The sequence below is a fragment of the Alosa alosa genome, chromosome 10 (assembly GCF_017589495.1).
Source record: "Alosa alosa isolate M-15738 ecotype Scorff River chromosome 10, AALO_Geno_1.1, whole genome shotgun sequence".
NCBI lineage: Eukaryota > Metazoa > Chordata > Actinopteri > Clupeiformes > Clupeidae > Alosa > Alosa alosa.
Genome location: NC_063198.1, coordinates 19,354,998 through 19,371,361, shown reverse-complemented (window position 1 = coordinate 19,371,361; position 16,364 = coordinate 19,354,998). Strand labels below are relative to the sequence as shown.

Here is a 16,364-nt window from a genome sequence, read left to right as displayed (position 1 = left end):
CCATGGACAGAGGATGGGCTATCAATGTTGGTGAGTTCTGACCATTTCAGTTTGTTGCTTCCCACAGTTATTTTGCTAGAGATAAATGAATATCATCAGTTTTGTAATATATACATGTTTGTGTCGACAGAGTTTAACAGCAGTAGGCACATTTCTTGAAATGTTGTGTGATTTATTTATTACTTATTGTATTGTATTTTTTTTTAATCTCATTTTATTATATCATCTTACTGTGTTGTATGTGGAATTTGACTGTATTATTTGGCATCTCTAAGCACCTGACATTTTAGTCTGACGCTCCTCCCCTCATTGCCTCCTTATTATCTCTGATCTTATGTCATGGGGGGTATACCTTCATCCTATATATACTGCATTCTATATTCATTTGATTTTGTGTGGTATGTGTCATTGTCATGAATCCCTAACAGTTACCAGGTTGTATGGCAATAATGTATTGAATCTTAGTCATCACAATGTTATTAGGCTTGGTGAACAGGTTTTCACATCTGTGTTTTATCTCACCATGCTGACATCATCATACTATCATCAACTGTTATTTTGTAGTTAATCTGTCCCTACCTGTTTTGTTGGCATTGTGGAAAGTGCAGAAAGCCAACAGGACCTCGTTTGCCAACAGCAGACAGTTTTACCAGCAGAAGGTCATGCTTTAGGCTGAAAAACCATTGTTACCATGGAAACATGTGAAGAAAGTAGCTCCACCAAACCTCAATTGTACTATTATACACTGATGCAACCAAAGTTTCAGACAGATCTCTTATAAACACTCCCTGTGCATTGTTTGGCTACGAAAACAAGGCCAGCGGATTCACATATGGCCGATGACGAGTCAGTGAGAAACAGCCTGGTTGTGTGTGAAGATGCAAGCAAAGCTTCATTCAACTTCATGCAGGAAACATGCATTGTACTATATTAAGTCAGCCAGATCTGTACAACGCTGTATGAAGTCGAATGAGCCTATTATCTTGATGAAGAAAAGGCCAGCGTTCATCTAATGGTACTGCATGGATTTCCGTTTGGCATACCTCTCCTCACTTTCCAATCATGTCAATATTACAGCATGGATTATTGGGTGCAGTGACTTAGCAATAAATGCTAATTAGCGCGAACTAACCATCAATTACAAAGTGCCCAGTCATTTAAAGAGTGAGAGGATAAACCTGAATAAAGTCATATTTAATACCTGATTAAATTCAGTATTTGTAACACCTGAATAAATGCGGTCACTCAGTCATTTTTAAAAGAGCACTGCTTAGTCACCTGACTTTGATTTAGCATCTTTCTCTCTCACATGCAGGCAAATAGGCTAGAGATTGAGGTATTCTCAAGTCTTGACTCAATAAGGGAATTGTTGCATCGAAGAAACAAACAGCCCCCAATTCCTTAATGGCGATCAATAAGGCTGCTTAAGGAGAATGCCAGTTATTGTAATGCAGCCTGTGGCCTATCGTGTTGCACATGTACTGAACCAATGTTTCTCTGTCTCAGGAGGGGGGTTCCACCACTGCTCCAGTGACAAGGGAGGAGGTTTCTGTGCTTATGCAGATATAACATTAGCGATCAAGGTAAGAGACACGAGACACCATCATCACAATGTCTTGATTGAGTATTGTGTTCGGTAGTGTGGTTGGCTTTGACAGTTCACGTTCACCTGCGTTGCATGCAGTTAGGACAATATTTTTAAGGATTATTTTAAATTATAACACAACATACACAGTGGGGGTCTATATTAGTCTAATGGTTACCAGTATCATGTGTCATACCAGTTCATGCACACACGCCCTCTTCATTAAAACCATAGAATGAAAAGGGTTCTTCAGCTCTGTCTCCACAACAGAGCAGTTGAATGGTCTGCTCAGATGTAAAGGATTCTCCATTGAAAACGTATATATTTTTTCATACAGTATCAAGCTTAACATATGGCCCATATACTGTATATATAGTATATGCATGGACCAGAGTAATGCTAAATAATTTCCCATGTACATAATGCTGTAGGTAAGATGTGTCAGTGTCCACAGGTGGAATATTGATGGAAGTGCATGTTGGCTGGGCCCCTAGGCTGCTGTTTGACACGTGTTTCACCTGTGGCCTTTTTGAAGGAGCCCACTAAGACTCATATTTTGTGAGAGAGCTTGTTTGCGTTCTACTCCCGACATTGGTCTGCTCTCTTTGCACAAGTAAATCTGAACTGAATCTTATCATCCCACCACACAGCCATTTGTGCTTTGGTATTTCTCAGATGAGCAAGAGGCATCTCATTCTGCATGTTCCCTGATCACTCTCTCTCTCTACCCCCTCATCACTCTCTTATTTACCCTCTCTCTTCTCTCTCTATCTCCCTCTTTCTCTCTCTGTCTCTCTCCCACTCACACTCTCCCTCCCTCTCGCTGAATCTCTATCTCTCTCTCTGTCTCTCTCTGTCCTTCCTACAGTTCCTGTTTGAGAGAGTGGAAGGGGTTTGCCGGGCCACCATTATCGATCTGGATGCCCATCAGGTGAACAGCATTCATTTTCTTCGGTTTCACTCGATCAATCCCTCTGCAGAAGAATCAGCACCGCAGACAAGATAATACCACCTGTTTAGCACCATAATAAATGCGATGCCATTCAGACACCATTTATCCAATGCTTGTCCATGGACAGCTTCGCTGTTTCTTTTCTGAAAAATCTTTTTTGATTTGATTGTACAGGCTGGTTATTTACTGTCCCTAGTCTTTGTTTAGCCTTGTTTTTTTCTCCTTGTTTTCCTTTATCTAGGTCAATATTTTAATAGTGTCTTAATTAGTTCATCAAGTTATTATGTAATGACCACAGCACTGATTGGTCTTTAGTGATGTTTAGTGATGTCTCAGCACAGGGGCCAAAAGAAGCGATGTATCAGAGCAAAGGTTCAAACAACAAGGATGCAAAAGAATTTTCTCATGACCCTCGTTTGAGAGTTCAGACTTCTCTTGCTGCATGACTGGGGATCACAGAATAGAGTTGATGGAGATCATTTTTTATGCCAGTTACAGATTGAAGTTTCTCAGTGTTTTCTTCCTCAATAGTTTGTCTCCATTTTTGCTAAATGATTGCGGGATGAAACATAAACATCACCTATGTTTTACCTTTGCTGTAATGGATTGTGAAAGGGAGGGAATCAATACAACAAAGAAAAAACCTGTCTCACAGTCCAAGTATTGACAGAAGCACTTGGCAAAATATCTTATTGGTTGCAGTGGAGGCTTGCTGGGGCTTAAGTATGGCTGTTTTACATTCCCCTCACCTTCCTTGACTCTGCCTCCAATTGGTGTGTGTGTGTGTGTGTGTGTGTGTGTGTGTGTGTGTGTGTGTGTGTATGTGTGTGTGGGTGGGTAGTGTGTATTCTCCCAGCAAAGGTCATCTGAGATTTTGAGGGCAAATTCAGCCCACATAGAGCCTAGGCAGGACTGAGTGGGATCAGAGCAGGGATCAGTCAAACTATGTGCTCCTTCCTCTACATAGCATATATGCGTCACTCGCAGAGTCCTGTCAGCAGAGCAGCACACCCAACCTCAAGAGTGGGCAAAAGTCAAATAGGCTGTTAACATTGAGACTTTGTAGTCATGTTGATGTTTTAAGTCAAACATGGACAATATCAATGCCTGTAAGCATGTATTGTGTTGTCACTTTCAGTTTGCTGTGATGCTTTGACTTTCATAGCAGTCCATTCTATTACCCACAATGCAATGTCATTTGGATTTGAAGAGAATTACCCCTAGACTTCAATGGTCATGTTTATGATTCCAATGTAACACTCTTTTTTTCAACCTGATATCCTCTGGATTTTGTCCGTGTCATTTACAGCCTATTCTAACAGTCTAATGATCTGGAACATGGGGGAAATTTTATGCTGTTGGAACAATCTGATGAAGCATGGGAAAGCACTTACAGCATATACAGCCAGAGAGTGTGTGACATTTTGTTGCAGTTTTGCAATTACAATCAAACAGTGTTGTTTATCTGACCAAGGTTGCTGCTCTCAGGTGGAGGAAAATGTTCCTTTTTTTTTTTGGGGGATTGTGTATAAGTTGTACTTCTTGGGTTCAATTAGACAAGTATGCCCAATCAAGCAAAGCACTGCCAACAAGCAGTAGCATTAACAGTACCAAGGTCACAGCTGTGTTTCTCAGAGGAGCACAATTACGGGTGAAACATACAGTGTCCCAGTACAGCAGTGCTGGCTCTTGGTGTGGGTGTAAAATCGAACCAGAATGGATGGAAGTAATCAACAGAGCCTCCTACTTTACTGAGTACTTTGAGGACATGTACTGCTATGGAACCTACAGTAATAAGAGCACAAACATTATATTCTGTCCTGTCCTTTATTTCACAATCATGTAATGGTCGGTGCTGAACAAAACACACCACTGGTGCCTCTAATGGTTAATTTACCTTGTTTGACACAGAATGTCGAAATGTTATTTGCACTGTTTATAATTCTGCTCTCACTCCACCACTGTGCTATAAGCTCTAAGGAAATCCTGAACGCAGCAGATTCAGGGTCTGGAATGAGATGATCTGGCATGCCCCTGGTCCTGATGCGGTGTGGATCTGTTGCTCCAGAATCAGGCTCTGTTGCTCTAGAATGGCTCTGGAGTCATTCCAGCTCAGAATGCAGATGCTGGAATTTGGTTTCATTGTGACTGATATTGTGTAACGGAGACGAGGGTCTACAGTCGCCTGGCTGATCTCGTTAAACATGCAGTTGAGCAGCGTGCCTTCAGGATAACTGTATCAGATGACTTCCTATCTGGGAAGAAAGATAACCTCCTGTCAGAGAGATGCCTGTCCTATCACGTACATGCAGTTAAGGCGACGCTTAGTGCTATGAGCAAAAGAGTCCACATCAGTGGCATGTCATTTAACATTACTCCAGAGTGACGTCCACTAGTGGTTTTCTGTATCTTCACCTACAGTATATAGCGTGGCTGACTCAGGATGTGGCTTAAGGATCTGGCTTTGATCAGATGCGAAGCAGCCAAAAGAGCTGTTTGAGAGCCAGCTGGTATATCGTGATACTGTGTGGTGCAACTCGGGATAAAAAGTAAAACGGCGAAGTGAGTGTAGGTGAGCATCGTGATTTGCATCCTTTTATGCCCCTCTGAAACCAACCTTCCTTCCGCAAGCCCAAAGAGTATTTGTCAGCCAGCCAGGAAATATTTGTGTTTATTCTGCATGTAATGAGGTTTATATTCTGCGCTAATGAAGTTCAGAGTCCTTAAAAGAGTTTCTTTCCGTCTGTGTACTTACCATGCAGTTTATTTGCTATTTATTAGGGAGTAAATTGTTTTTTTTATATCATCACTGAGTGTAACTCTCTCTAATGCAATATTTGAGAGTGCTGCATATATTGTTGTTTTTGTTCTCTTGATCTCTAATTGTTTTGCCATCTATATAATTAGCACTCACATCATTTGTGTAGATAATTATTATACTTTGTTATGTATTAGAGGGTAAACATTAGTTACTGATAACACAGTGTGCTTCGACTTTGAGTGAATTGTCAGCCAATGCTCAGGGCATGCAGACAACAAGAGTAGTCTGAGTTTGTGTGCTATACATGAGAGAGTAGGAATTCCTATCACCAGGAACATGACAGTTTAAGTGACCTGGGGTGTACGAAGGTATTTTGAAGGCTGTTAGTTGAAGGCTGAAAGTTGTTTGGTAATGTCATCTCCATTTTATTGTATATTTTTTATTTCCCAGAGCGATGAGTCATACCTATCCCAATTAGCCTGGCCAATTAACTGAGTTCACGCTGACCAGAAGTTTAAGCTCTGTATTTTGCTTTTGTTGTTTTATTTTCCCTTCTCATATTTCTTTGGCATGACACTCCCATCCCTAACTGCCATAAGCATTTTGAAGCATGGCTTGATTATAATTATGGTCTTTTGCTTATCGACTGTGCGGGGGTGGGTGCAGAGGGAGATGGTGATGTTAGAGGGTTTTTTTTTGGGGGGGGGAGGGGGTGGAGGGGGTTGCATCAGATCAATACTGATGGCAGTTAAATAATTCATGAAGACTAGGCTGAGAACAAGCGGCCAAATCTGGGTGCGTTTGTGGGGGTGGTTCAGGTTAGGAGATGGGGTGAGGGTGGAGGAGGTGGTGCTGCTTTCTCAGCAGAACTTAAAGAGAGCTGAAATTTTGGGACGAGTGGGAGTGGGAGAGGAGACTCTAATTAGAGGCTGGGAATTATGACATGTCCTGCCAGCTTGGAGCTTGTCTGGTGGGCAGGGCAGAGGCTCTCATGAATGCTAAGCATGTGCTAATGAACTGAATTAGGTCTTGCAATGAGACAATAAATTGTTTCGCCAGAGCGATGTCACACCAGTAATAAACAGGATTAGATTTTCGCTTTGGTCCGCTGGCGGGAGCGGCTTAATATCCCAGGTGATTTGTGTTGTTGAAACTGAACTCGACTTAAAGGGATGTAGTGGTCTAGTTCTCTTGGCCCCCCTTCCCTGCTTGAAAATTCTAAATAGGTTGTACAGATGAAGGTAAAGAATCCGCATTGAACATATTCCACATAGTCATGATCTAGCCAGGAAATCAGTGGTGATTATGTGAACTTCCTGAGAAAATTCCAGGTCTAGACCTGAGTCCATTTTTATTGTGGTTAGGATCAGTGCTCTGCAATCTTTGCTAGATGTTAGCTCTCAGTATTAGGTCCTCTTCAGTTTCTCAGCTCAGGTGAGGAGGAGAATTCAGATGGGAGCCAATCCCTAGCTCCCCCCAGCACTTAAGTGTATGCAAATCTAACCGTCTGCTCGGAGGTCTTCATCTCCCTAACGGCACACCTATCTCCCCTATCCAGAACTAAATTTAGACACCTTTCAATTTGTTTGAGCATCTCTAAATGATTGATGTTGGCTGCCAATTAGTTAGGTAACATCGAACCTGTGCAGGCTGCTAATACTGTTTTAATTATTTCTGTCACCACAGTCTGCAGCTCAGCGCCTGTGCTTCTTCCTTTATTGCACCAGATGGTGCAGTGAATTTGTCTGCATTGTTGTCTCTCCTACAACAGACCAAAACCCCAAAACTGAGTTTAAGGAGTGAATGCTGCTTGGGTCTGAGTTCTTTCTGTTGGGTGTGAGTTCTTTCTGTTTACATAATATTTTCTTTTTTAACCAGCGGGGTTATATCCACCCCCCTAAAGCACAAGTCAAGGGCTTGTGCTTTAGAGGGTGGATATAACCCCGGCAAGATTGCCTGATGTAGACATGACAACCGGTGAGAGGGAGTGACACAGCGTAGGTGACAGGTAGCATGTCGATAATGAAGACTGATAGACTCCCACTAAGTTGGGACATCTCTGCTCGAACTTCCACAGGCTGATTGAGAGTTGATTCGCTCTTTCGCTCTGTCAGTCAAACTCTTTGCACGGTTCCTAAATATTTAAGGGAGCCTAGGATGTGAGAACTGAAGGTGGTATGTCTGTTTCTAGTGTAAATTTATTCTAATACATTTTCAGCTCACAAAAGCACATCACTCTTGCTCACAGGTACACCATTTTGACATTCCCATATCTGGTGATGCAATTTCAAACAAAATAATTTCATCAAAGTAAACTGTTTTATTTACAGGTTTAAATATTTATTCCCTTTTCTCATATGTTTTGTTTTGAGATCAGTGCAGTCCCATCTGACAGATGTCCTCATTCTAAACCAGGGGAAAGAGAGTGGGTGTTTATTTCTGGACTCTCAATGTGATCTCCTTTTTTGCCCTGTAGGGAAATGGACATGAGCGGGACTTCTTGGACGACAGACGCGTGTACATAATGGACGTCTACAATCGCTACATCTACCCGGGAGATGGATATGCCAAACGTGAGTGTTGCCTGATACAGGGGAGTTGCCATAGTCATCCAGTGGCTTTTGGAGGGAGGACAAATCAAATGAATGGTTGTGATGGAAGGATGGACTTACTCATTTATAGTTAATGAGAAACTAATTTCCTGATACTTCAATACCCCCAAGAGACAACAGTATTACCATACTGGTTGGAAGAGGAGATGGAAGGAAGGGAGGTGCACTGTGTTGTAGAATTTCAGTGAAGACTAATGACCTAAAGGGGGCAGTGTTACTCATCTAGTCACATTGGGGAATTCATTAGAAGAGTTTTGAGAAAATGAGGACTGCATGGTGGCTTAATGAGTTTCATGAAAGTTTCTCTCTCTGGTATTAAGCATTAACCCATCAGTTTGTAGACCTTTTGAAAGTAGTTTGTAAAGAGGCAAAATCATATCTTTCTGTCCATACCAACATGAGCTATGACCAGCTGGTCAGTGCATTCAATGCAACAATTGTAATGAAGCTGTATTTGGTACAGTTTAGCCATCATTCTGTCATATGCATTTTCATACATTAGTGTAATTACTACAGTGGGGTAAGTCATAACTCTTTCTGACACTGAGTCACGTTGACTGATTAGCCACTCTCTCCCCCAATTACTGAATGTTTTCCTCCGCCTCTATACCATGAATTGATGAAAGGTGAATGTATTAATCCATACATTTGCCCTGTCAATCCCATACGTTCCTTGGGAAATATAATGGGAAGTGCTGCCTGGCTTTCCCAGATAAGTGCCTTGTTGCGGCGTCCTTCCCACTTGTATTGGCTTTGTATTTTCCTCTCAGAGCCACTGCCGTCTGTGACATTGAAGTAGCTTCAAAGCGTAGAAAAGCACCTCATTTGCACGTAGCGCTTTCCTGGAGTCTTCATCTGCAGTTAAAAGCAGCGGAGAGACTAATTAGGCGACACCCAGGTTTTGTTATGAGCTTGAAAGGGAGTGGGGGGGGGTTGCTGCATTGTTGCAGATAGTTTTCTGAATGAACTGGCAAAGGCTTTAACTAATGAAAGGCTAAAGCCGAATGCTGCTAACAGCACACTGGTGGCCCCCGTCGCTAATTATGGAGGAGAAGGATGAACAATTGTAATGACTTGTGAGGGAGACAGTGTGAGACAACTATTACTGTATGTTCTTCATAATATAATAACTTTTTTGTTGGGATAATTAATGTAATCCCATTCTGCTGCATGCACTGCTATAGAATGTCATGCTGTTGTGTGACAAACTACCTTTCAGGCATACATAATATGAGACGAAAAACCCACTGAGTACATGTTTATTGAATAGAACCGTCTGTTTGTCTAGTCATTGTGAACTGGTCTAGCATGTACAGTAGCTGTCAACCACCAGTGTGGAGCCAGCTTCTCAGAAATGCCTCTCCTTTCTTCAGCCATATTCCTGTCCATCCCTGCCAATAATCAGTGTAATTCAGTCTGTGGGCACCATGCCCAATGACTAGGGCATCATACCCTGGTCCAACCTGAGTGTGGAAAGAAGGATTAAGGAATGGCACTTAAGTGTACTCTACGATGGGCCCAGTATTTACTGAGAATTTCCTATAAACAAGAACTTGTTTATATTTCCTAAAGCATAGCCCAGGCATCAATTAGACAGGCAGCTGGCGTCCGCAGGAGAATAGTGATTAAATACTAAAGAGGCTTGTTGTTTTAAGTCTCAAGGAATAATACCTTTTTTCTTCCAAGCGGTTGTTGGAGTACTCTACAGTATAACCTGGGTGTGTGTGGTGGTTGGCTGATTGGTAGTAGTAGCTCTGAGGTGAGACTGAGGAAGCCTGTGTGCCTGTCCTGCAGGAGCGATAAAGCGCAAGGTGGAGTTGGATTGGGGCACAGAGGACATGGAGTATCTCCAGAAGGTGGAGTTGCACGTGGAAGGGGCACTCAATGAGGTCCGACCTGATATCATCATCTACAACGCTGGCACGGACATCCTGGATGGGGACCCTCTGGGAGGCCTGGCTATTTCACCGCAGGTACAGTGCAGTGTGTTGTACAGTCCACCATTTTTCTCACCTCTCCTTTAGAGTCAGTACACCCGTCTGTGGCAAATTTATCGGAACTGTGTCATAAGAGTGACATGATCATATCATATAGGTATCATGTCAGTAGCCACATCCAAGTAATTATGATAGACATTGTCTAGTGATACAGCAGTGTCAGGTTATCATTATCAGTACATGTAATGGGCATGAGTTAGTTTGATGCTATGGCGGGTAAGACAGACATGAGCTGTAATACAGTACCATCCATAATCATGTGAGCTGTCTTGAAAGTAACTGACGATGATAGCACTTCATTGTCATATTTCTGGACACTCTCTGTCATGGTGATCTGTGACAGGATATCTGTCTGTTACGTTATGTTATGGTATCTACCATGATAGCTTAGTTTGAGGACAGAGGGTTAAAGTGTTTCTTTCCAGAACACCCCCTTCCTTAAGGCCTTTTACAGCCAATCTGCCTTTAATTTGAGAGTCACGTTAGCCCCCTAGCCAGTCTGTTGCATCAGCATTTCCCACAGACTTGTACCAGTGAACTGAGGGCTCCCGCTATTTGACAGCCATGTGTCTTATGGATCTGCCCGATCTACTCCTAGGATGCATTAAGAGTGATTATCCTGGTTTCTCCCAGAGTCTGTGTTCCAGTTAAAGCATTTTGTTTGTGGAAATGCGATCTGCAAACATGGGCCGCTATGAAAATCACGAGGCTCAGCCAAACGCTGCTCATTTCAGCGACAGAATGCCTCAACCCTGAAGGCATAAAAAAGCTGCTCCCTTTTCCCAGGATGAGGTTAGCTTAGTGCTTTACAGGCGGTGTCCATCAGCTTGGCCCTGACGGCCTCTCCCAAACTGACAAAACAGTAAGTCACAGAGGAAACAGTCACACACATAAATATGAGGTCATCCGTTCTACTGGACAGGGGCAGTCTGCTCCTTCTCTCTCCTTGCTGCTGAGGTCTTGAAGCCCGAAGTCAGTGGCTCTAAAACTGTCTCTCTGTTTACCCAGGAGACAGAACTCGGCTTGAATTATCACTAATAACGCCATTGATTGGGGTGTAATGAAAAATAGATTCTGCCTGGTATGTTGGGTCCAATTTAACAATCTTGTAAGAGCTGTTAATCATGTATGGCTTACTGCACTGAACCTATGGGGATGCAGCTTTGTTTACCCCCCCTCCAGGAGTGTTTAGTGTCAACTTTAATTAAGCATGGTCATGTCTATTGTGATCCAGGCCTACAGCTGAATTGGGTACAATTATAGTTTGGATGTAACCAGGGATTTACCCAAATGGAGACCATGGAATTGTGCATGTAAAAGCTGTGTGTAAATGTGAATGTACTGGATGTAGACGTAACTCCCTGGAGGTTTTTATTGTGTGCTGTACATACCTTACTGTAACCAGTTTACCTCTGATGAATGAATGAATGAATGAATGAATGAATGAATGAATGAATGAATGAATGAATGAATGAATGATTGAATGAATGAATGAATGAATGAATGAATGAATGAATGAATGAATGAATGAATGAATGAATGAATGAATGAATGAATGAATGATTGAATGAATGATTGATTTAACAAATGAACAAAGATCTTTGAAGGAGCCCCTGAAGCGCTGTTGTTTATTGTTAAGACCTTATCTCATGAGCACCAGTGTGGAGCCCCTATATAAGAGCGACCCCACAGCTGCCATTATGAACCAGAGAAGCCAACAGTATGGCTAGATCACCCCACGGTGTGGTCCTTGATTCAGTACAAAACACTCTTTGTCAAAATCAGCCAATTGCTCCTCAGTCCTCTTGTCCTCTCATTCAGCCAAAATCAGCCAATTGCTCCTCACAGTCCTCTCATTCCGTCTGTGTACTTGCATAAAAAACTCTGATCTTTGCTCTACACTATTCCAGGCAATCAGCACGTTTCATCAAGTGCACAGAATGACTGGAGTGTCATTTGATAGGTTGTTGAGCTCAATTATCAACAGTCTTCCAGAATCACCGACCAAACGTTTAAAGCGCTGACCTCAGGCTCTCTCCTCTTACCCCAGGGCATCGTGAAGAGAGATGAAATCGTCTTTCGGGCAGCCCGGCGTCGCAGCATCCCCATCCTCATGGTGACGTCGGGAGGCTACCAGAAGAAGACCGCCCGCATCATCGCCGACTCCATCCTCAACTTGAACCGCGAGGGCCTGATTGAGGGCGTGGCGGCTGAGGAGGCGGGCCCATCTTTCATGCCACTCATGATGAGCAAGTCGTTGTCATCCGGGGCAACCTTTAATGCAATCTGAGGCTTTGGTCAGCAGTGGCTATGTGGAGTCATGCTTCAGATAAGGACCTCGTAGGCTAAATTTGTCCTAAGGATGCACTTCGGTTGGCCCTCTGTGGTGGTTAGTAACGTGGAAACAGCCCAAGGGATGCCATTTGTTTCATAATTCAAATCATGTGAATGAAATGAAAATGAGAAATGAGCATCACAAAAAGCGCTCTTAACAGCAATGTGTTTTCGTGATGTTGGGCTTATCAACTATCAAAGACTCTCTGAGACTAGTCTCGATCCATGAAGGATGTCTCTTGTTCCTTTAGCATTCAGGGAGTTTACAGAGAACTGACTGAATCTCTTCACTTTCCAATTTTTTTGAGACAGGTGGTGCATCTTCAGCCTCTAAGTGGCCAGTCTTAACTCTGTCCAGGGCATGTTTTCTAACTGCATTTTTACTTACAGTAACAGCACACTCCAGCTGTGGGCTGTTCTCACAGTGACCTACTTCACAGTAACAGATAACGTACTCAGCACTATTAGCGTAGGACTAACTAACAGCTTGTCAGGGACTATGAGCTCATTCCAGTAGAGTGGACGTGTAGACGAAATGTGATCTTCAGCGGAGAGTAGCTTTACGTTTGAATTAATGAGAAAAACGCACTTTAAGTTGAAGTTAAAAGTACTAGTGTAAGTGATGTGTGAAAGTAGAATGGGAGAAAGTGTGATGTATTCACATTCATTGTGGTCTTGCATAACAGCTGGTCCTAGAACAGGACTGGTCCTGATGAGGCCCAGACTCTTGCCAGATCAGAGCCAGACCCATTCTAGTGCATTCAGGTGGCAAACCCAGAAAAAAAGTAAAAACAGAAAGACTTGTCTTAAGGCACAGTACATGTGACATGGAAGAACTAGGAAAGGAGGAAGTTGAAACTGAGGGAACTGACTGTTAGCCAGGTTGGAATATAGCTATATACATCAAACAGAATCACATAGCGGTTGTGCAATTTTCAGGTTTATGGTTTTGCCAACAATACTCTTCATGCACTGAACCCATCCTAATACATACCACATATCCACGTTTTTTAACATCATTTTTTTTTATTTGTTATCTTACTGATGATTATTTATATTTGTTTGAGCTATTTGGTATGTTTATAAATTATGTTTATAAATGTAGGAAATAATCTGCATATTTGCATTGGGCCACCTGCTGTAGATAGTGCTGTGCTTTTTTGTTGTATTTCTTCAGTGCTGTAAATCATTTTACAAAGAAACACAAGCATACACACACACACACACACACAAACACACACATAAACACACACATACACACACACACACACACACACACACACACACACACAAATGCGTGCACACACAAAAACACACACACACACACACACACACACACACACACACATTAACTGTTGTATCTGACTTTAGCTAACCATTTCACTGTTCATGTCATTAGATATGCATAGACCCATTTGAAGATATGCGATTTCAATTTTACAATCTCATAACAGCCCATCCAGGTGTGTGGCGCTTTAATCCTTAATCCAAACATATTTTCCCTGTGTGAAACCTGCCTTGACAGAAATTAATTCTTCTAAAGCTAAAGTCGCCTCGATCTGAAAGCCTCTTATGATGTGAGTTGCTGTCCAGCACACTCACAGCATGGCATTTCAGTACTGTGCTGGAAAGGACTGTAAAGCTTGATCTGTCAGAATGCAACCCCATGCAGAGAAAGAGCGGAGACTTTCCTGCAACCTCTCTAATTGATCTACTGCAGAAATGGTTCATTCTCTCAGGGGGGGATATTGGAGCAAGGCATAGACCGTATGATGACAGCACTTTGCACATATGATTGGATGGTTGCACACACTCAAAGAAGGGTACCTTCGATCATGCCTAATGGTTTGGAATCGAAAGGCATGGAATAGAAACTGGATTGGACTGATCTGACTTAAGTAACTGCGTTGAGTAGTTTTTTAATTTGGGCTTTGTTTATGTGGCAGGCTAAAACTTGACTTTGGCGAGAGAATCTTTTCCTGAGTTGCAAAAACGACAGATTGCATTTGTCTTATCTCTATACATACCAAACTTTTTTATACACACACACACACACACACACACACACACACACACACACACACACACATATATATATATATATATATATATATATATATATATATATACAGACACACACAAAGCCGTTTTGATCAAGCATCTTTTTTGTTACAGCCCAAGAGGTAGATTACAGATGTATGTGCCTCAAGGGCCCCCCTCTCTCTATTTCTCTCTCTTTCTCTCTTTCTCAGCAGTCTAACTCATCCCCCCATCAGCTCTGACTGCATCTGTTATTAATGAGAACAGTCCATGGGAGACTTCTTGGGAGAAACTAAGATAACTGCGAGGGAAATGGAGAGGAAATAATCTCCCCCCAAAAACGTAACAACACACACACTACACACTACACACTCCTTCCTTTTTTCTTTCTTTCTGGGGTGAACTCTTGTGTATGTAGAAGTTTGTGAGAGCTAATAGGTTTTGAAAGAAGCTCTTCCCTTCCAGATGATCGTGAGGCTCGCGTCTGTCTGTTGTCATTAGCCACGTGCGCGTCTCTGGTTTGCTTGAGGGAACTGACTAATGGCCCTGTAATGAGCTGCTGGAGCTGCTCTCCTACACTTCACGTCTTTTTCGAGGGCTCTCAGAAACACAATGGCAGAAAAGATACTTTACCTACCATCAAAACCCATCCCCACCCCCTTACACACACACACACACACACACACACACACACACACACCACCCCTCAACAAACCCAGTTTTCATTCATCAGTCCATTCTCTCTTTTCAGGCTATTGAATAAGGTACGGCAGTACAAAGGCTAATGAGTTTTTCGTATTGATAAGATTGGAGACAGCTCTTCAGATGGATGAAAACATTAGTGCACTTTTAATAGTAGATGAGTAGCCTACAGTGTGAAAAATGGATAACATGGATACTGCCTACTGATCGATAGAAAACATTAATGCAACCCTTTTTTTTGTGAATGTGTACATCTGTCCACTGCTGATCCTGACATGCCTGTTGTTGTTTTTTTTGTTTCATCTTTTACTTCTTCAAAGTGCTGCTAACTACTAGCACCTTATGTTTTCATACAGCCATGTAAACTGTCATGTTTTCTAAATCTTGCTTCGGCTTTGGCTACACAATAGGGTATGCCAGATGGTGTTAATGATACCTCCATGTTCAAATTGAATAAATAAATCAGGACTAAACCAAATGTCGTCGTTGTTGTTGTTGATGATGTCCTACAGCAATGTTATTCTCAAATATGATTCATGAAGCTGTCACAGTAATATCTCGCTCCCACTAAATGTGTGGTACCTCAATGTTTAGAAAGCACTCCACACACTAACTGTGTGATTAATAGTAGGTGGAATTGTTTGCTGAGTATGAGGAAAAAGCACATTACATGATTCCTCATACATATTTTACTTGTGTGGATTTGCTTGTGGAGGGTGGCTTGTGTGACTTGTACAAATTGAGAAGTAGGCTACCACATAGCTACTGTATTTTGTAAGCACGGTTTTCATGAAGATAGAGGTCTGTACACTGAAGAGAGAGAGAGGAACTCAGTCAATGAAACATTTAAGTGATGCCCTTTTATGATGGAGATGGTGCAATAGATCCTATATTGTAGAAACACCAAGTGATCTGTGGATAGAAACACAACCAAACATGTCTCCCTGTGGGGGTTCATTAAGCGACGTCAGTCAGAGGAGTCTCTCCCTGAGGTTTCTGTCTCTGCGATTGCATGGACAACTACAGTACTTTCTACTCATAGTCAACAAAGGCATCATGATAGTCTATATGAACATGAAAGGTTTTTAACTGCATTATGCACTGTCTGCAGGGCCGTCCTCAGGGAAGATTACTACCATGGAACGCCATGATATCACATACTAAAGTGATGTTGAAACCTGTTTAGAATTGAATGCTTAAGTCAACATACATAGGTTATTGTTAAGATTGTTAAGAAGGTTGTGAGATTATAGCATGTTTTCATGAGGACACTGAGCTGCTGGTCCAACTGGACTGGTGCTGTCTCCACCAGCTGGTGGAGTTTGTTTGTGTACCATGTCTTGATCACAACATGGGAGGCCAGTTCTGACGCAGCCCAGAG

At 42.3% G+C, this 16,364-nt stretch overlaps 1 protein-coding gene across 3 annotated transcripts in view; it reads left to right on the top strand.

Moving 5' to 3' along the window:
- hdac11 (histone deacetylase 11) overlaps positions 1–12,768 on the top strand; it is a 22,405-nt gene extending 9,637 nt beyond the window's left edge. For all 3 annotated transcript variants that reach the window (XM_048254325.1, XM_048254323.1, XM_048254324.1), the window contains 6 exons: positions 1–30; positions 1,507–1,583; positions 2,454–2,516; positions 7,775–7,871; positions 9,705–9,883; positions 11,958–12,768. The exon at positions 1–30 is cut by the window's left edge and continues 13 nt beyond it. In XM_048254325.1, coding sequence (XP_048110282.1) covers positions 1–30; positions 1,507–1,583; positions 2,454–2,516; positions 7,775–7,871; positions 9,705–9,883; positions 11,958–12,197 — 686 coding nt within the window. In that variant the 3' untranslated portion in view covers positions 12,198–12,768. The remainder of the gene's footprint in view (positions 31–1,506; positions 1,584–2,453; positions 2,517–7,774; positions 7,872–9,704; positions 9,884–11,957) is intronic.
- The last annotated feature ends 3,596 nt before the right edge of the window (positions 12,769–16,364 follow it).